The sequence below is a fragment of the Gouania willdenowi genome, chromosome 7 (assembly GCF_900634775.1).
Source record: "Gouania willdenowi chromosome 7, fGouWil2.1, whole genome shotgun sequence".
NCBI classification, from domain to species: Eukaryota; Metazoa; Chordata; class Actinopteri; order Blenniiformes; family Gobiesocidae; genus Gouania; species Gouania willdenowi.
This window is the reverse complement of record NC_041050.1, coordinates 37,797,618-37,819,945: the sequence shown is the minus strand read 5'-3', so window position 1 is coordinate 37,819,945 and position 22,328 is coordinate 37,797,618. Positions and strand designations below refer to the sequence as shown.

The 22,328-nt window shown below is 36.8% G+C and overlaps 1 protein-coding gene across 4 annotated transcripts in view; it reads left to right on the top strand.

Moving 5' to 3' along the window:
- bsna (bassoon presynaptic cytomatrix protein a) overlaps nt 1-22,328 on the top strand; it is a 102,803-nt gene that overhangs the window by 46,872 nt on the left and 33,603 nt on the right. For all 4 annotated transcript variants that reach the window (XM_028452123.1, XM_028452125.1, XM_028452124.1 and 1 more), the window contains exon 3: nt 21,132-21,575. In XM_028452123.1, coding sequence (XP_028307924.1) covers nt 21,132-21,575 — 444 coding nt within the window. The remainder of the gene's footprint in view (nt 1-21,131; nt 21,576-22,328) is intronic.

Here is a 22,328-nt window from a genome sequence, read left to right as displayed (position 1 = left end):
CGCGCGTCAGGTTACGGCATATACAGTAGGTCTACGGCCACATAGGGGGCATATTTCATTTCACGCACTGCAACATAAATATTTAGTTTTGGCTAGCAGCCATCCAGTAAAGGTTACTTCTGTTAGACCATGAGCCATACATTCTGTCTATATAACTTCAGTCAATTGTAATTTACTTTAACACAGTGTTCAGTTTGTGGAATGTTATTGAAGTGAGTCAAATGACAAACTGCAGCATACTGTACGTGACCGTTTGTAAAGCTGTAGCAACATTTTAGTATTAGAAACTTTTTAAGTTATTTCAGAAGATGCTTTTAAAACCTTTTTCTTAACTTGAGTTCTCAGAAAACACAAACTATTGACACTTAAATAGATTTGTAAGATCTATAGCAGAGGTGCCCAATCCTGGTCCTCAAGGGCCACCATCCAGCATGTTTTAGATGTTTCCTTCTTCCAACACACCTGATTAAAATCATCAACTCATCAACGAGCTCTGCAGAAGCCTGATAACGATTCTGATCATTTGAATCAGGTGTTGTGGAAGAGGGAAACATCTAAAACATGCTGGATAGTGGCCCTCGAGGACCAGGATTGGGGACCCCTGGTCTATAGGATAGACCCATATGTGTATTATGTCACTAGAAGGGTTCCATCTGCTCAGCTCTGTGGGAGTAATGATGACTAATATGTGTGAAAAACAACCTGTGTGTGTGTGTGTGTGTGTCCATGTATGCATCCTTTAGCACAGGATGGCATACATGACTCTACACACACACACACGCACCTACACACACACACACACACACGCACACACACACACACACACACACACACACACACACACACACACACACACACACACACACACACACACACACACACACACACACACACACATACACACCTACACACACAGACACACACACACACCTACACACACACACACACACACACACACACACGCACACACCTACACACACACACACACACACACACCTACACACACACACACACACACACGCACACCTACATCCACACACACACGCGCACCTACACCTACACACACACACACACGCGCGTGCAAAGCCATTATCTCCACATATTTAAACTTTATGACAAATCTCAGCTGGATATTTTTTTTTTACACCAATGAAGAAGTAGCATTATCAATCAGACACTAGTGCACACAGTCAGAACATAAACACTCCTCACATGCCTGCATGCACAAACACACACACCTACGCTGTAATTGCATTGGTGGTGACAAATTTACGCAATACTGGTTCCCACAAAGCAAGTGGGTGAGCTAGGAATGCAGAGAGAGGGAAATGAGAGGAAGTGATGGATGGCTGGAGGAGAGTGGGATGGGAATGAGCAGAAAGGTTAGAGTGGACTGTACCACCATGCAACAAGGGGGGGGGGGGATAGAGATAAAAGAAATAGAAAGAAATGTCATTTTCTGTTTAAAACATCATCATTAGAATAATCTAGTTTTAACAAGCATCTAAATCAATGGTTCCCAAGCTTTTTTTGGATCGTGACCCCATTTTGATATCGGTAATATCTGGCGACCTCAAAGATTTTTTTTCTTCTAAAATATAATTTTTTATCATGTTTGTTTTACGATGTAACAAATACAGAGTAGATAAGATTAGTGTACAAAATGACAAGATACGCCAGCTCAGATATTATTTTAAATATATTTAAAATAATATATATAATATAATAATATATTTAATTTATTTTAAATATTGAATTTATTTATTTAAATATATTTAATTTATTTTATTAATTTTTTTAAAATTTATCTAATGTATTTTATTTTATTTTTTTTATTTCTTTTCTTAATACTGCATGTATTTTAAGGTTATTCATTTATTAAACAATAGAATACAGTTGTTTAGGATTGTGTGTTGTTTTAATTTGAAAAAGAATAATAATTTCAAACATTTTGTAACATTTTTTTCTATCAGTAAATACTTTAATCAATTACTAAACATTTCAGGCGACCCCAAGGTTGAAAAACACTGATCTAAGTAGTTTATATTCCATTGTACTCGCCATACTCCAATATTTAGCCAATTGTAATTTACCTTAACACAGTAAATAATGACTTTTTTAAATACTTACTAGCTTGTATAATCCAGGTTTGTCTGATTCAGGAGATCCATTTTTTACACTGTTGTTTCCTCTGTCCATGGTGCTGATCTAAGCTCCTCCTCCTTCTCTACTCCATGGATATCTGATCCCATCTCTAAACTCACTTACAGTCAATTATAGTTTTTTCCACTTGTTACACAACCATGTGTCAGTATCACTGTGATGTTACTTAATGGATGTTTGCACGGACCGTCTCTGTTGCACTGCCGTACAAGTAATTTAGGTAAAAAGGATGAAAAATAATTATGACTTTTTGACAAAATTAAATAACAGATTTCAAGCTTTTTGTTCAAAATCTAATGAAGAAATAAAATCATAAAATCTAAGCAAAATCAATGCTATTACAGTGATAAACATAGAAGTACATTACTTTACTCAGGATAAAAGTAAAGCTTTGATAAACATAAGCTGTTTATTACAGACTTTAAAGGGACTACAGATGGATCTGATACATTTTCTGTATAAAAATAATAATAATAATAATAATAATAATAATAATAATAGTAATAATAAATCAAATTTACCTTGTCCATCCATCCATTTTCAGACCCGCTCGTTCCTGTTATTCAGGGTTGCGGGGGTCTGCCGGTGCCTATCTCCGGCTCACACTGTCCTGTGATGGACTGGCGCCATGTCCAGGGTGTACCCCCGCCTAGCACCCAGTGTCAATTTTTTAGTGTGCTTTAAAAAAAATAACAACTTAAAGTGCCCCATGCAATACACCTGTGATTAATCACCCATAGAGTCCCTCCCCGAATCTACCCCCCCGATCCTCTGCCTGCTAATAATGCACCCATCACAGAAACATATTAGTGAATAAGCTCAGTTAGCCACCCTGATAATATATAAGGATATTTCAAAGAGGTTATGAAATGATTTAAATGAAATTGATGTGCTGATCTAAACTTATCGGAGGTTTTGCCCTCTCTGAATGCTCTTGTTTAAGAATGCAAACGCATTAATATGTGCAAAAAAGGTGATAATCTCCCTTATTAAATGAATAGATAGTTCATTGTCATTATATACAAGGCAAACGACACAAATGGTAAAGCACCTCTGTCGGTGTTACAACAGAAATAGAAATACAGGACATAAATACATGAGAGAAGGGAAACGTGAACAAATCTATTTGGAGGTGAAACAATAATAAAGGCTGTGAGAGAGAGAGAGAGAGAGAGAGAGAGAGAGCGAGAGAGAGAGAGAGAGAGAGAGAGAGAGAGAGAGAGAGAGAGAGAGAGAGAGAGAGACATGTGAAGTAAGAAAAACCAAAGCCAAGGATTTTAACTAAAGAGGAACCGATGAAAGAAAAAAGTAAAAGATAGTTCATAAGAAATGCTTCATATCCCCTAACTGTATACATAACCCGTTATAGCTGAACTCATGTTCTAGTTTACAGTCTTTCAGCAATAACACAAATAAAGAAACACCTTGAATAGATAAATGTTTGTTTTTTGGCGCTGGTTGAGCTAAAAGAGATGATGACAGCGATCAGGAAATGAGAAAAAACAGGATCAAAAGGAAAAGGGAAATAGGAAAACAGATAAACCAAGAGGAGCCAAATAGAACAATGTGGATGTTCTGTTTGCTTCATGTTTATCACAAATAACTGGGATTAGAAAAGCTTCTCCTCAGTTTACAGTATAAACTCCATTTACTACCGCAAGCCTATTTATTAGCTGCCTTTTCTGCAGTAGATACATTTTAAGTGTTGTTTTATCATTATTATTTTAAAAAAACATATTTTTTTTACCTGGAATTGTGTTTACATTGCAGGAACTAGACTCATAGGAGGCCAACAACATCTAAAGTTTGAATAGTTATGAGAGAAAAGATAAAAATGAAATGAACATCCAGATGGTTACATTTACAGACAGAGAAATGATTTATATTCCTAAGATCCAACGACATCGATCTGTGCTCGGCAAGTTGGCCTTCCTGATGACATTAATTGATCTAAAATCATTTTAAAAGGTGATCAATCAATTGTATCGATACAAGGAAATAACGCATTGGATTTAATCACAGGAGACTTTTAATATTAATATTAATACTCTATTATTTTGATTTAGAAATAACAATCAGAAGAATCAGGTAAACCTAATATGTCTTTTTATTGAAAATATATTGAGTATTGACAATGAGAGCAGAAAAGTTCATTTAAACTGAAGTGTTGGTTGGAGTTTATTCAAATAAAATGTGAACCTAAATGCCTTTAAATATTGTTTACTTGTTTGTTTGTGTCCATAATTAATGTTTCAATTAATTCCCTTACAAGAAACATCTGGATTCTATAAAACTTCACCTATTTAGGTATTTATTTTACTCATATATGGTTAAATTGTTAAAGTTTTTGAATCGTTCTAAATGAACCAATATCGTCCTTTAATGGAATCGGCAACCGTTACATCCCTAATACAGATCATACAGTATGTACAGTAAATACTCTATCACTAAAATAAGACAAACTCTTTCTAAAGTCTAACAAACAAGGAAGGTGTTTGATTTCTTTGGTCTCTGACAAAGGAGAGGAAATTGATCCGACTCCTCCAGCAAACACGCAAACACACATCCCTGAGCACACACACACACACACACACACACACACACACACACACACACACACACACACACACACACACACACATAAAACCAACACAGAATGTTAGCAAATCAGATGAAAGTTCAGGCTCGTCCAATAGGAAGAGACTTTGCCCTCTAACAGACCAATGAGCTCCCTCGACTGCTAATCAATAAATCTGCTTGAAGTGCAGCGTGCACGAGTCAATGCAGGCGAGCTGAAGTGGACGAAGGCAGTAAATTCTATCTGAAGCCTCACAATATCCCCTCAGACAGTGAGAAATAACGTCTGTTAGTGTGAGAGCAGGTCTGATTATAAAATGGTGATTGGAGTAGATATTGATCCTAGAAATCACTGGATTGTCAGGTATTGCATCACAAATCTCTTGTCTTTTGTTCTGCTGTTACATCCATATCCATCCGTCCATTTTCACATCCACTTATTCCCGTTTGTCAGGGTCACGGGGGTCTGCTGGTGCCTATCTCCGGCTCTGATTGGGCGCTGGGCGGGGGTACACCCTGGACAGGGCACCAGTCCATCACAGGGCAACACAGACACACAACCACTCACTCTCATTCACTCCTATGGGCAACTTTAGAGACTCCATTCAACCTTACAGTCATGTTTTTGGATGGTGGGAGGAAACCCACGCAGCACGTGGAGAACATGCAAGCTCCACACAGAAGGGACCCAAGTGTCCACCCCAGGGCTTAAACCCAGAACCTTCTAGCTGTGAGGCGGACGTGCTAACCACTAAGCCACCGTGCTCCCTACATCCATATCTTTAACATTAAATGTTGACCTCTCACAACAATATTTCATGTCTTATCTAAAAACCTCTTTTACATTCAAGGTGTGTTGTTGGTAAGTTATGGATGCAAAAACAATCTCATCTTAAAGCAAAACAATAAATAAAGCTCAATATGATTTTAAAGCTAAAATCACCCCATCAATGGCATTAATAGAAAAAATAAAATAAATAACAAATGTAGTAGATAAACAAAAACATGCAGTTGGAATATTTATTGACCTCAGAAAAGTATCTGATACAATTCCTCACTTTAATTTACTGAATAAACTACAGAATTATGGAATCAGGGGAATGGTTGGGAAATGGTTAAAAAGCTATGCCTGTTTGTAAAAATGGGTGATCATATATCTGATGAACTTGGTGTCCGCCAGGCATCAGTATTGGGTCCCCCAACTGTTCATATATTAATAAAAACAAAAGTATTGATATTTGGTAATTATGAAAGTAACCCAGAAATACTAATAAAGATAAATAATATCCAATTAGAAAATGTTAGTGAAAATAAAGTTCCATACATCCATTATTCCTATTACAAAAACAAGCAATAAGAATCATACATAAGACTGAATATTTAGCACTCACTAATAATCTCTTTATTCAATCTAGGTTAGTGAAAAACCACGACTTTGTCAAATATTATACTATTATACAGTCTGTTTAAAAAAATCACTACCAATCAGCAAACAAAGATTTTTCCCCTTTAGCGACAACACTCATGGTAGTAGAGGCTTTGGAAACGTCAGAATATCTACGATTAGAAACAACAGGATGAGGTTATGGAACAGCCTGGATTCACATCAAAAGCAACTTCATAACTGTATGATCTGGTTACAGTACAGTGAGGATGGGGGCGGGGCTTAATGTAACTAATAAGCATATTACATCTATGGCGAGACTTGTCCTTAATATCTGTGATTTTATTACCATTGTTGGTGTTTTGTTTTGTATTCTTGTATAGTTAAAGTTACTGATTATTAGTTAGTCATTTTTTCTATTCTGTTTAATATTTGTATATTTATAGAAGTCCAAACAGACTGGGAATATGATAAAATTGTATAATTAAGAAATTGGGTTGGGATTTAAGAAGTCTTTCTTCTTTCCACTCCTTCTCGAGCAAACATAAGTGTACATGGATCGTATTTATTATCGTTAACATCTGATACGGTTTGAGAAACATTTGTGCATTCAGACTGTGACTATAGTAATAATTATGTATGTATTTATTTATCTCTGTCTGTCCGTCTACATACTGTACCTGTGTATTTTCCAATGTACTTCCCACTGCATTACTTTACATTTTCTCCTCTATTGATTACCCTGTCAGGGGCTTTCCCTGAGCTCTGTGTGGGGAATTAACAGTTATTGTTTATTGATCTGTGTGCAGTTGCTTCATCGCCATCTTGGTCTTTTGATTTAAAGTGAAACACAAATCATCCACAAAGATATGGAAACACGTGTTACAGATTCAGAGTGGCTTTGTTAATTACATCCTGTGAATAACCTTCATCTAGATACACACGTTGGTCATTTTTTCAGGTGTTATTTTTACAATCAACACTTTTTATATTGCCTGGGAATGAAAATGACTCACTCCCCGTTGGAAGGAAACATTGTTATTTTCTCCAAAAGGTTGTTAAAGGTTATTGTTCTTGGACGTGTGTCTGCAGCAGAGCTGATAGCCTTTATGTCATGTGCTTTTTGTAAAATGAAAAAAGATCGGAGCAGTGGATTGACACTGACAACTAATCAATGCCTATCTGAGCAGGCGGAGTGGCATCGCTGTTCTGAGTTGACAAATCATCTCCTTGACGCTGAGCTACAGTGGATCACTGCAGCACTGGGATCACACTCACACACCTGGAATTACACTAGGGGGAAGTGGGACAAATGTACAGGGTCAGGGTTAGGGTTAGGGTTAGGGTTAGCATAATCCCTAATCCAGAGACATTATTTTTTTCAGGAAATTGGCTTTTGATCATGTTTGTTAAAGTGTGTTACAAATACAAAGCAGCCAGGTTTAGTTCACAAAGTACAGAAGTGGATTATGGCTGATTTTGATGGAGAAAATTAATTCAGCCAGGACCGCTTTAGTCAAAATCAATGATTTATTTACAGTGATAATGTATTGGATTTTATATCACGCCTTCAAGCGCTTTACACTGATGTGCATGCAATCTCATATTTGGCGGTATAGGTCTGTTCCAGGACCTCCTTTACCTTTTCACATGCTTACATGGAAAGCCATGGGAGAGCACACCTCCCTGACCTTCCATGAGCCCTAGCTAAAGGCTAAAGCTAGGAGAGCGGTTAGCAGAAACCCCCTGGAACAGAGCAGAGCAGATGTTCAACTCAATTCCATTCAACTTTATTTATATAGCGCAAAATACAACTGAAAGTCATCTCAAAGCGCTGAACAAAATATAAAGTCCATAGTAAGAAAGAAAGAACCCAACAAGATCCACATGAACAAGCATTTAGCGACAATGGGAAGAAAAAACTCTTTTTTATAGAAAGAAATCTCCAGCAGAACCAGGTTCAGAGGTGGAGAACATCTGCTTCATCTGGTTAGGGTTAGTGGACAGAAGGACAAACAGAATAGGATAAAGGGATAAACCATCAGAGTGTCCCAGACTAGTTGAGCCGCAAACTAAATGTTATAGACAATGAAATGACACCCAGTTGGTTGGATACATACTGACCTGGAAGGGTTGGAGGTGGGTTGTGAGATGCTTGCTGAGAAGGTATGAGGCAGCCCTCATGGTTTAAGTAGTGCATCCTGTATGATCCGGCCAATAGGGGCCAATAGGGGGCCAATAGGGGGCCAATCTGGGCCTTTGGTTGATTGAAGGTGTGGATTTCTTGACGTCCGCCGCTTGCCTGAACTAACGCTATGCTCATTTTTGGGCAAATCAAGAACATAGTTGAAATAGCAAGAATACAGTTGAAATTTGGAGAACAAAGTTGAAATACAATATCGTAATAAAAGTCGAATGTTTGCTAATAAAGTCAAATCTACGGAAGCCGATTAGGGCCAATTCACCATATGACAGCAAACACTAAATTGTGGGTGTGTACAGGTGGTTGCGTTAAACTATACTTTAAAGTTGGGTTTAAAAACAAAGAGATTCTTTCTTTTTTAGCTCATAAACATGGTGTTTTAATCTTTGAAGAGATATTGGCAAAAACTGAAACTGTTGAGAGGGAAAAACCAGTGAAGTTATGAAGAGGTGGAACATTCAGTCCATCTGTGGATATTGAGGAACTACGGAAACACAATAGGACCAGTTTGGATAGAGACCGTTACCATATATGGTGAATTGGCCCTAGTCAGCTTCCTTAGATTTGAATTTATTAGCAAACCTTCCACTTTTATCACAATATTGTATTTTGAGTTTATTTTCGAAATTTTGACTTCAATCTTGACATTTTATTTCAATTTTATTCTCAAAACTTCAACTTTAATCTCAACATTTCTACTTTATTCTTGACATTTCATGCAACAATAATTACGACTGTAAAGATTAAAAAGGACAAAACAACAGAAAAGGCCCATACGCTGGTTGAAGGGGTCGACATCACAGTGTAGGGGTTCAAAACCACATTGTTGGGGGCCCCTACGCTCAACAGCGCTGGCGAGAACCCTGGACGTGTTGTAGTCTTGATACTTACAGTGAGTGGTTTATATGGATGTCCTTTGTGATAAATTCCTAGAAAAAATTGTTTGTCGGCACTTTAAAGAGCGTCAGCTGACTCAGCATCCTGTGACTAAGGGTCAAAGCTAATGTGCACACAAACACTGATGCTAGCGCACACACACTGTGATACGTAGACACGTGCGCACTCATGCACATTGTTTACACTCATGTGGACCCAATGACAGAACAGTCATAGGACAGTTGTGCTGCTGAGTCATGGGAGGATTATAAAGTGTGTATACGAGTGTGTTTGTATCACTCATGTCTATAATTAATCTAATATCCTTTACATGGTTATTCCTGACACAATAGATTCTGTTTATGAACTGTTTTCAATCTCTTACTATACGCCAGAGGTTTCCAACCTTTTTTAAGTCATGACCCCATTTTTATATCACAAATTTCTGGCGACCCCAGAGACTTTTTTTTCTGTAAAATTATTTTTTTTTCCTTATATTTTTTAATATTTTGACCACATTTGTTATATTGTGTATATTTGTGCAAGTAACAACATTCACCAGCTCAGATGTTTATTCTGCATTTTGTCTGAACTAGATTTATATTTGAGAAGGTGAAAGTATAGAATACAGTTGTTTGGGATAGTGTGTTTTAATGTTTTAATTTGAAAAAATATCTATTTCTGTGATATGTTTTTTTCTTTGTTTTTTTTTTGTGGTAAATAGATTTAAAAAATAAATACAATACAATACAATTAAAAATATAATTTAATCAGTAATTTCATTATTTAATAATGGATATTTCACAACCCCAAAGTTGAAAAACCCTGGTATACGCCCAATTTGGAATGTCCACTGAGACCTTTTGCATTCCCTAAGTGAGCTCTTGAAAAATTAACTTTTCCAGAAAACACTGCCATTGCATCAGAAATCTACCACTTTCAGTCTGTTTTATCTTGCATTATTGATGAAATATTGGAAATGATTCAAAAACACAGAACTGAGGTACAATTTTAGCTAGTTTTGGTTTGTTTTGGGTTAAATGAGGACAAATAATGCTGTGTGACGTGTAGTTTTATTTCTCCCTTTCTGTTTTATTACGTGATGACCCTGACCCTGTCAGCGCTCTGAGCGACCACTCAGTTGCTCTTTAAAAAAATTACAAGCTTGTATTTTTATCTGAATGTCAGTATTACATTACTTCTGTTAAAAGGAAACACTGACACACACACACACACACACAGACACACACACAAGCAGCAAAGACTAAATCCAGGCTTCTTAACATAGGCAAACCACTGGGTATAATGTGCACACACACACACACACACACACACACACACACACACACACACACACACACACACGCACACACACACACACACACACACACACACACACACACACACACACACACACACACACCCTGAGGCCTCTTTAAACCAGTTTCATGAAGCAGAACTAATTCACTGTACATTTTTGAGTCAGCGTTTCATTTCTTGCTCATCTCTTCTTCTAATTCACTAATATCTTTATCCGTGCCCAGAGCTCCATTCTTTCACATTTTACTTGCCTCTCTGCTCATCCTCCTCCATTTTAGCCAAAGCTCTTCTTTGCTGTTACTCCTCTTCCATTTCAGCTTGTGCGTTGAGTTCCTCTCATTATCCTCCTATTGTATCTCCTATTTCTGCCTCCGCATGCAGTAGCCTTAAATAGTGTTTAAATATCGACAAAATTCCTTAAAACCACAGTTTTCTGCCAAAAGCTGCAGTCAATTTTGTGATTTTGATCCCCTACGCTGTGTTTCAACCAGCGTAAGAGGCGACATCATAGCGTAGGGGGCTTTTCTGTTGTTTTTTATTTATTTTATTGGTACCGTCGTAATAATTGTTTCACACTTGGACACAAAAAGGACTTCCAGGCGTGGATGGGTTGTTTTAACTCTCTTTTGAATCTGAATAACAGAGAAACACATACATCAGCCGCACTGTCTATTTAAATCACTTAAAGGTAGGGTAGGTACTTTCCTCCAGATACACTTGTAAAGTTTTTGGTTTAAATTTTCTTTATGTCGTGACAGAAATTGAGATCTTATGTGCTCTAAAAAAGGAACAATGAAAATCCGTCATCTGTAGCAGCCGTAAACCTGTAAAAACTTCGACCAATTATAAAATACGGTTCGTTCTCGACCCCTTGCGTGCACGAGCCCACACTCAAAGTGTGTCACCGGTGACAGAGTTAAAACAGAGTTTTTGGTCACGTTTTTTAACATATATAATGATAAAGTTACAATCTACACAATACAAGCGATAAGCTGAGGTCCGCTAGTGGAGAACGGCACTTGTGCATGTGAGTGAGGGGCGTGGCTTTAGAGGGAGCACAGATGGGATGGGGCGGGTAAAAGCCCCTCGGAGAATTCTACATTCAAAATCATTCTAGCGTTTGAAAATTACAGACCCTGCCTTTAAAGAGACATCAGGTTCTTTCGGGTGTGACGGGTTCTACTCTATCATCATTTCCTCATCTATTTTTAATTATAGCATCTAATCACACATACAGAAGGTATTTAGTCTTCTTTAGTATTACAGAAAGGTTAAAACCAAATGTTAGCAAAAAAGCTACGGAATAATTGGTTAGAAAAACATTTCATTTTACATTTCACAAATAGGTTTGCAGAAAGGGCGAAAATACAGATTGATATAAAACTACCCCCACGAGCCTGCACCTGCATTAGAGGCAGAATACTTATTACTGATTCATTGTGCAAAGTGTTAATATATTTTTATCACTAATATTTTTGAGATATCAACATTGGCCATTTTTTTCCTTTAATAAAACCTCAGCCATTTTGCAGGAGTCTTTTTTTGTGATATCCATCATTTGACAACTCTAACCATGTCTGTTCTTATATTTGTCTGTATTGTGATGATGTTTTAGAACTTGGATCATTTGCATAAAAGTGATACCAAAATAAACTAAAAGAAACCTTGAGCAGGTGATAATTATGACTTTACCTTTCACCTCTTTTGTGTTGTACTTTGTTTTTATCTCTTTGCGACTCCTCAAAAGCAGCTACACTTACTTTTTTTTTATTTCTCAGCCTCTCCATACTCTTTCTTTTCATCTCAGTCATTCTACCCCAAAATGGAAGGCTTTTCCTCCACTTTCCTCTCTCTGCTCTAACAACTCAGCTCCTCCATCTCCTTTACAACATCTGCTAGATTGTGGCTTTTTTTTTTTTTTTGCCCTGCGGGATGAGCCAGCAATCTCCCCTACCTATAATGTTCTTGTCCAAGTGAGGATTGCCTCCTGCACTTCAAAGTACACATTTCTGCACTTCAAAGGCAGCAGTGCAACCCCAACGAACACCAAGGCCGGATCAATTAAAGCCTAATAATACCCAGCATGCCCCTCATCAACTCAACAGGAGGAGGTTTAACGCTAAGTACATGCAGTAAACTTCATCCTGAACTCTCTCCTGCAGAGAAAACACACAATGAGCAGCGTTTGCATCCCTGAGGGCAAAAACAACAACTGATTGTTGGTGGCCATGTAAACCTTTTTATTCTCAACCTATTCCAGTTTATCAACCTCAAAGTACAAAATTGTAACATTCACGGTTCTCGCCAGCGCTGTTGAGCAAAGGGACCCCCGACGCCAGGATTTTGATCCCCTATGCTGTGTTTTAACCAGCGTAGGGGGCTTTTCTGTTGTTTTTTTCTTTTTTTAATTCATATCATTGTAGTAATTGTTGCACACTTGGACACAAAAGGGACCTCCAGTCGTGCATGGGTTGTTTAAACTCTTTTTTTAATCTGAATAACCCAGAAACACATACAGTTCAGCTACTTAACTGCTCTCGATGTGGCCTGTGTTCATCCTTAGTAACCCATAATCACTGTTTGTCAGGTTTATAACTCGCAACGGATCATTGTACATGAGCGCGCACAGATGTAAACACCGTCTGATTGATACGGGTTCGGCTTCCTTCAGGTCGGACAGATTCAGGCCGTGTTACGTCAGGCTCACGCTGCGTCAGGTCTTTTTTTTTACTTTTCTGTTATTTTTTTCCATCATTCTTTGTTAAAATGAAATGTGAAAGTTTCAGTGCAAGGATATTTCTACTTTCCTGTTTGGTCAGTAACAAAAATCTTAAAACCAAAGAACATAATGTGTAAACAACACAATAAAATTATATAAAATAGAACAATTATTAAAATAAAATAAATACAAATATGCATGAATATGGGTAGAAGATCAGCAGGTATAGTTACAGATTTTTAATATTAAAAGAAAACAAGTACTTTGTAAAGGGTGTGTTTTACGTTTATTATACCTTTTTAAGTTATTATTATTATTATTTATTCATTCATAAATTATAAATTGCACCCCTCCAGCAGATGGCGCACTAGGCAGCCGCCTAGGTTGCCTGTCGGGAAGGCCGGCCCTGGTCTAAAGGGCCAGATTTGGCCTCCGAGCCTTAAGTTTGACACATGTGCTCTAAGTCCTAAACGTTTTGAGGTGGGGCCTCTTTGGATCAGATATATAGTGTGCTAGTGTGTCCTCAGGGTTCTTGTAGGTGTTCTCAGCTCTTTCAGACACAGCTGAGACACATTTGGCAAATACTAAGGCAAGTCACACTCACTGTTTTTCTCCTTTAAAGCTATTTTAGGCGAACGGCAGACCTTTGAAATCCTGTCTTATCAGGAGAAAAACAGCAGATGCTGTCAAAAGCTTCGACCACTACCAGATTGTAAAGTTCACAGTCACAGTTTTTGGCAGCGTCAGAATATTGTTTGTGTTCAGAATAATTGTTAGAGGGCGGCAAGATTTTAGGACTAAAAATAAAAGGGAATGTGGCTGTACAATAAATCAAAATGTGATCACAGTTATACCAGAAACCCACATTTACACTGCCTCATAACCAGATAAACAAGATTAAATGATTACATATTTTTAACTGTGAAGATAAATAAGGGGGGGGGGGGTATTAACATGGCATACTACAACACAGCTTGCTGCGTTTTCTCTTTCTCTAACTCTGTTTTACATATAGTTTCTGTTCCTTTTTTATATATTTATTTTCTTGTATGTCGTTTCCTACACTTCAATGTTAGTCCCTCCTAGTACTTTATCACATATTTGATGATAAAATATATTCTAATTCTAACTCATTAACAACCTTATCTTAGAATATGTTGTGGATCTTCTCTGTAAAATCTAAGACGTTATGGACTTGGACTTGATTTTATATAGAGCTTTATCACCACTGAAACAGTCTCAAAGCGCTTTACATATCAGCTCATTCACCCAATCACTCTCACATTCACACACCAGTGGGACAGGACTGACATGCAAGGCGCTAGTCGACCACTGGGAGCAACTTAGGGTTCAGTGTCTTGCCCAAGGACTTTTCGACACATATTCAGGTACTGGGATCGAACCCCCAACCTCTCAATCAGAAGACGACCCACTACCACCTGAGCCACGGTCGCCCCTTATATAAATAAATTATATAAATTTTAACTGTTTTGAACACTGTGATGTAAAAGTATAGTGTTCAGCAGTTGGTGAACTAATTATAATAATTTATCATTAATAATAATAACTAGTGACTGAGAGAAGAGTTCATTCATTTTGGCGACTGCTGTTACTGAATGCATTTTGTGTGAAAGCAATAAAAAGTGATTCACAGTTCAGTCAAACTTCTGTTTTGCAGGCTGTGTTAAGTTTTGAACATGTGACTGCAGTTTAGACCACGTGTGTCAAACTCATGGCCCGGGGGCCAAATCCAGCCCTTTGGAGCATCCAATTTGGGCCCGCAGAAGAAAGTAAAAATTAAAGAGAAAACACAAGTCATTGTGTAAATAAAGCTTTAGACTATTTGCAGAGGCTCACATTTTTTCTGGTTCTTGTATCGCATGATTACAGTCGTTTATAATGGGAAACTATTGAAAAACTAAAAATTCTTACGAAATCCTTTAATTTTCCTCCAAATATTACATAATATTTCCCTTAATTAAATAGAAATTGGTCACAAAATCTAGGAAATGTAAATTGAAGATCCTGTTGGGACTGATATTTATCAATTGTTGTTTGGATATTGTCAGTTTCTTACATATACAAGTGCAAACTAGGGCACAATAATGTTGAAATTACCCATTTTCCTGCATAAAACTTGTGGCCCACTTGAGATCAAACTGCTCCGTATTTGGCCCCTGACCTAAAATGAGTTTGACATCCCTGATTTAAACCAATGCTTTTTAACAATTAGGATATTTGCCAATATCAGCCAGAAAGTTACAGACATAAAGTGTGCAGTGCACCCATACTGATGGGCACAACAAACGGTGCAAACTAATCACTTATTAATATACAGCTATTCATAGATGGTATTGAAACTGATGTATTCAGCAGCAGAACATTTTTCCTTCATGTTTCTCCTCTCTGTTACCTCCTCCTCTGATCCACCCTCTGTTCACTCTAAAGTGGACCCAGCAGGTAGCCGCCCTATACCCAGAGCTGAGTTCAATTACTGTGGTGACTCCCTGCTCCTATTTTAGCCTTCGTCTAACTGCTAGCGTTCACTGGCTGCTTGTCCCAGGCTTTTCCTCCTCCTCATCCTCCTCCTCCTCTTCTTCTTCTGCTGCTCAGGCTTCCTCCATTTTGCATAAGTGGGATCTGTACCTGTACATGCGCGCCTGTGCTCGTGTGGGCGTAGTGTGCGGCGACAGAGTGCAGCACATAGTGCAGCCTAAAGCAGCAGTCAGCACTGAGGGAGTGTGTGCTGGAGCAGAACAATGGCATTCTGGGTAAAAATAGCCATTGCTCTGTTGGAGGGAGAGAAAAGGTTTGTGATGTGACTTAAAGAGAGGGAGTGAGGGGATGAAAGAGCAGGGAAGATAAAGGTTTTTTGATATTGTTGTAAAAATAGGTTTCTGAGGGAAAGAAAGGTGAGAGACATAAAAAAGAGTCAAAATTACAGTGACTAATGGTTCAGTAAATCATAAATCACAGGTGGGCACTTTCTATCACAGCGGGGGCCACAAAAATGTGTTTGTTTGATCGAAGGGCCACATGATCAGCATTTAAAATAATGACCAATCTGAGCATTAACACAGGAAAAAGGAAAGAGTTTTTATAGTAATTTTGTGTGTTTGTTGTCTTGTTTGTTATGAATACATTTGGTCCTTTTATGTATTTTTCCTTTAAAATTTATTTTTTTTGGAGTCATATTGTGTATTTCTGTTGTCAATTTGCATTTTTTGGGAGTAATTTTTTTGTATTTCTGTTGTCGTTTTGCTTGTTTTTAGTACTGTGTATTTGTGGTGAGGTTTTTTGTGTTTCTCTTGGATTTTTGTGTACTTTAGTTGTCATTTTCTGTAATTTGTATATTTCTTTTTATATTTTTGTTGATGTTTTGTGCTATTTTGGAATAATTTTGTGTGTTACTGTGTCATTTTGTTCATTTTTGTAGTAGTTTTGTGAGTTTTCTTGTCTTTTACTGTATTTTCCTGCAATGTTGTAATTCTTTGCACTTTTACATGTATTCTTGCTTTTGTTTTGCCCTCGGTCTAATTCCTAACTGTGAAAGAGCTGTTTCAAAAGAGACAGAGAGAGAGAGGGTGCAGATTGCAATACACACAGAGCACAATATGAAATGATTTGAATAAAGGGCTGCCAGCCATCCAAGTTTGCCCCTCTCTTAGTTTACATGAACTACTAATGTTCTCGTCCTCTACAGCGCAGGTTCTACTTTGGCAGGTGTGAGTAGTAGGTCACACATAGACAGGGCCAGTCTATGTGTTCAAGTGTCCTTGGACAAGACACTGAACCCTAAGTTGCTCCAAATGGTCACCTAGCGCCTTGCATAGCGGCTCAGTTTCATTGGTGTGAGTGTGAATGGGTGAATGAGCTGATATTGTAAAGTGCTGTGGATCTACCCCATGCTAAATATACAGTAACAATTCCATTTAACTATTAAGGAGACACAAGCACGTACAGAACGTCACCGCAGACAGAAAAGTGGTGTAACGAGTCTATTTTTGGTTTAAAAGGAAAAAACTTGCATTATATCTAAGCTAAAAAAAATAAATCAATTATATTGATAATGCCAAAAATCAAATATATAATTTTAACTGATGTTTCTATCAATTGAAAGGTTTGATTTAGATTTTGTTGACTATTTGATTTGATTTTGTTATTGTATTTTGTGATATCTATATTTTATTGTGTTGTGGGTGTTGTGTATGACAAAAACCCTTCTATATTTCCTACAAAGGTAGATACACTTTTATCAAACCAGACAAATGCTTTGAAAGGAGTGAAAAATAAATCCAATAATACTGGAGAGCGTTTGAAAGCAAAGCGTCTTGTTGAGGAGAACGTGAATGGCTCGTTGTGCTGCAAAGTGAACTAAGCTGCTTTCAGTGAAAAGGGTTGAGCGTGAAAAGGGTATTTTAGGGACTTATTGACAGGAGGAGAACAGACCTGATTATTGGTTCTATGTAGGTTAAGTGGGCACTGCAAGGGAACTCTGCAGGAAACACACACACACACACACACGTAGAGTTAGGATGGAGAACTGCTGTGAGCTTCAGTGTGTTGACTCATCCACACATGTTTTATTGCCCTCTGTACCAGAGTTGGCGTTAATTCCAATCTTGATTGCGTAATTGATCATTTAATTACAATTATGACATCATTTTAATTGTAACTGCAACTGGAAAGATCCGTTGCTGTTGTAATCGTAATTGAATTGTAAATGAGTTCAGATAATTGACTTTTTAATTGTAATGTGCATTGAAATGATATAAAAACTGTCATTTAATTAATAATATTTTTAATAATTTAATTAAACGTAAAACTGGGGAACCACATTATAGTTCTATGGCTTTTCACATATGTAATTAACAATTATTAAATTATGTTACCTGTTAGTTCTCTTAAGTATTAATATATCATTTAAAAATATATATATAAATTGAGGTTTAGATTGGGTTTACTGACAAAAAAAGGCTCAGACACCAACACCAAAAATATTAATACCAATATTTTAACAAGAGATGAGAAACACATTAGATGATAAATAATATTTTTTAGTGTATTTTACAGCTGATTTAAGACATGGGTCCAAACTGATCCGTTATCATTAGAGATGCTAACAGAACGCTAACACAAGAGGAAGGTTGACTTTTATGGGCTTATTTATTTATCAAATGCTCAGTAATTGTGATTAATTGTAATTGAACTTTAATAATTGAGAACATAATTGTAATTGACTTTCAAGGGGAAAATAATCATTTTCATTTTAAGTGTAATTTGAAAAAATGTCAGTCAACGTAATTGTAACTGAATTGTAATTGAGCATGGATAATTGAAGACGTAATTGTAATTTAAAAATGTAATTGACTCCAACCCTGCCCTGTATGTATCACATCAATGCATACACATGAATTCCTACAGTTTAAGTTGTTCTGTCATCCACGAAACACATCAGATATATTTAAAATCTGAATGTTTCTGAGTTTCAATGTTTATTCTGTTGAACTGATAATAATGTAAAACCTCAATTAGGAATGAATACTATATAATAATATATTCAAATCATCCAGGGACAAATGTATTTTTTTATGACCGTCTTGTTTAACTTTATTATTTTTTCTTAAAGACTATAGTTAAATCTTTATCTCTTACCTTAGTCGGTTTTCTCACAAAAATAGCCCTGATTTAATTATGTGCTGCTTGTTCATAATAATGAGCAACAGCTTTTGTCACTGTGAAGTCTTTTGTATGACACGGTAATGACACATAAAAAGGATTCAGAGAAAGACGCAGTGGGAGAAAGATAAAGGTACTTCAGGAAGGAGCTATTAAAAGCAGAACGGTGGGTGTGTGAGGGTTTGGGGATGTGTATTTGTGTATTTGTGCATTCATGTATTTTTGAAAAGAGATGAGAGTAGAAGATGGAAGGCTGAATGCATCTATTGTTAATAATTACATTAATAATAGAGCTACTCTTCAGCCCTAAACAGCATCAATTATCTGGACCAACTAAATTAAATGTAGAATGTTTGGTTCATTAGAAATTATTTATGCCATAAAAATTGTGTATACATTAAGGGTGTAAAAAAAAAAAAAAAAATCGATTTGACAATGTATCGCAATATTTTGCTGCGCAATTGTCTTATCGATCCAAAAAATGTCCAAATTGATTTTTTTTAATCATGTTATTTAAACAAAAAACATTTAATTGCACTAATATTAGCATAACACGTAAACACCCGTTAACACAAGTTAAAAAAAAATGTATTTTATACTATTATGTATTTGTAAAGGTGAAGTTTGTATTTATTGATATCGTGATTTATCGCGATATATCGAGACGTATATTGTATTGTTTAGCCTCTGGATATATCGGGATATATCGTATCGTGACATGCAAATCATGAATCGTATCCTATGATCTATGGCAATGCACACCCCTAGTATACATACTGTATTAATGAAAAATAGGGGATAATCTGTGCTTCTTATCTTAACATTAATAAAACATCTATATTAAAATATCATGAAAATAGTCCTTGTTGCTGCGATATATATATATATATATATATATATATATATATTTTCCCTCTCCTCACAGGGATCACATAACTAACAACACTGTTCTGTGTTATACTGTGTTATAAGACAGTAAAATAAGTAACACCAGGAATAAAGTTTTTTGGCTAAAATCATAGTTGTACGATAGCTGTGTTGCATGTGAATGTCATTTCTACCATGAATATGTCTTTGTGACATGTTTCAGTGGCAAAAACCCAAGTACAGTAGTGAGGGTTTACGAGCATGTCGGGAATATTGTTGTGATTATTGTGTGATTATGTTTGTAGTTAAGCTATATTGTGCTGTAATCCACCTTTATAAAAAGCCTTGACTGTAAACTACTCTTTATAATCAGATTTATTGGATTAAACAGAAGCAGGACCAGTGCTGGACGCCCATGTTTTATAGTTTTTAAGGCTGTTACATGACAACAGAGAGTCATATTTTCTCCTCCCAACAGCAGTGGTGTGGAAAGTATAGCTGTTTTCTGGAGGAATTCCTACTGATGAAGTGTTTCTACCTGTTGTTAAGTGTAACCTAGGGAAGCAGTGAATGTGACTAAGTGGAGACTGTTTGGACAAAAAAAAAAAAAATAGATGTTGAAGAATACATTTACTATTTAGTTATGGGAAATGAGGGATTGTGTGTTTTGTAAAACTCTAACAACAATAAACATCGCATACTACAACACAACGTTCAAACACACTGATAAGGCAATTTAGTGCAGTGTTGGTAAAATGACAGGAATATATATATTTTTGAGTAAAACAATATTAAAAATTAAAAAAAAACATTCAGTACATTTAGTGTTTAGCTGGACATTACACACGCACATGCACACGCACAGTATTTTTATTAGCTTTTTCCTGTCCTATTCATCTGGAAAACAAATGTTCACACTTTGGGACCAAGAAAGAACTATCTTATCAAAACACCAATATTAAACTTGTTTCTTTATATATATATATATATATATATATTCTGCCACATGCAACACAAAGACAGACAATTACAGAAAAAATGCTGGCATATACCGTAGACCGTATTTACAAATTTTATACATTATAATACAGTGTGTGTGTGTGTGTGTGTGTGTGTGTGTGTGTGAGAGAGAGAGATATATATACATACACATACAAAATAGATATAATATTGAGAGAATTAAAAGAGGTGAAAAAAAGAAAAAAATTAAATAAAAATTTAACAAAAGGAAATAAATGGAAGTTTAAACTTGGAGCCCGGTGCCCAGGTGAACTGAGAAGGCCAGGGCGGAATATTAAAGTTGTTTTTAACTAATTGGGTTTTTATTCTTCTCTTTCTTCCAGAAAAAGGAATGGTTATGTCTAAACTGCCAGACTCAGCGACTTATGTCCGGTGGTGGCCTTGATGATTCTCCTCTTCCCGTTCCTCACCCGTCTCCTAAGCACCAACCAATGGGTTCTCCCCGCCACCAAACGCCGACCAATCAGCAAAGCCCTCTGCACAAACCCACCTCTCAGCAAGGGCCCAAGGCAGCACAGCCACAGAAAACGCAAGCTGGGACAGCGGTTGGTGGCCCTATGGCTGCTAAACAACCAGCGGACACGAAGACCGCCATTCCTGCTGCTGGACCCGACCAGAGCACAGACAACCAGAAACAGCCCAAGTCCACAGAGGACAAACCCAAGACGGAGCCTGAAAACCAAACTGCTAAAGACACCAAATCTTCCCTGAAGAAAGGCGAGCAGATCACACCCATTAAGGAAATTAAGAAGTCAAAGCACTATGATGTAAGTCTGATTTTTAAAAAACATTTTAAATGCCTTTCATACGTATTAGATATTTATATACCAGTGACGTGCAGTCAGGGCAGGCAGAGGAGGCATGTGAAACAATTGTAAGAGAAAGTTAATGCGTCCACTTTACCTGCTGTATAAATTCTATATGATCAAAACCAGTGGTTCACCATCTTTTTTCTCCCATGAATCACCTTTGTATTGTTGTCAAATCATGTGTACCCCCTCTTCACATCCTAAGTACCCTCTCCATAAAGTCATATGCTTTTTCATTTGTAGAACAGTGAGCTCTTCTAAACCCCTTACTGTGTCTCCAACATTGGTTCTCTAAGGCTTAATCTGCAAATTAAAAACAATGAGTGGAATTTAAAGTGGAATTCATATTAAAAAAATACCATGCAGCTTTTATGTGATTACTTAAATAGTAAGTAAATACGGTCTCCTTTGTAAAATATTATTGTCTCCTATTTTCAGAAGTGTGAAAATGGCCTCGACAGCATGAAGTAATTGTTTTTTTTTAATAAATAACAAGAAAATATATTTCATTGAGCAATAATATTGTTAGTTTGTGATGAATTTGTCCAAAAATGGCCTAAAAAGGAACTCGGAACATTTCCCGATTATTTTTTAATTAATTGTTAAATCTTTGCGAGTACCCCCTGCAATGTGCTCCTGTACCTCTAGCGGTACACATACCCCTGTTTGGGAACGACTGATCTAAACATTTTTATAAATAAAATTGCTGAA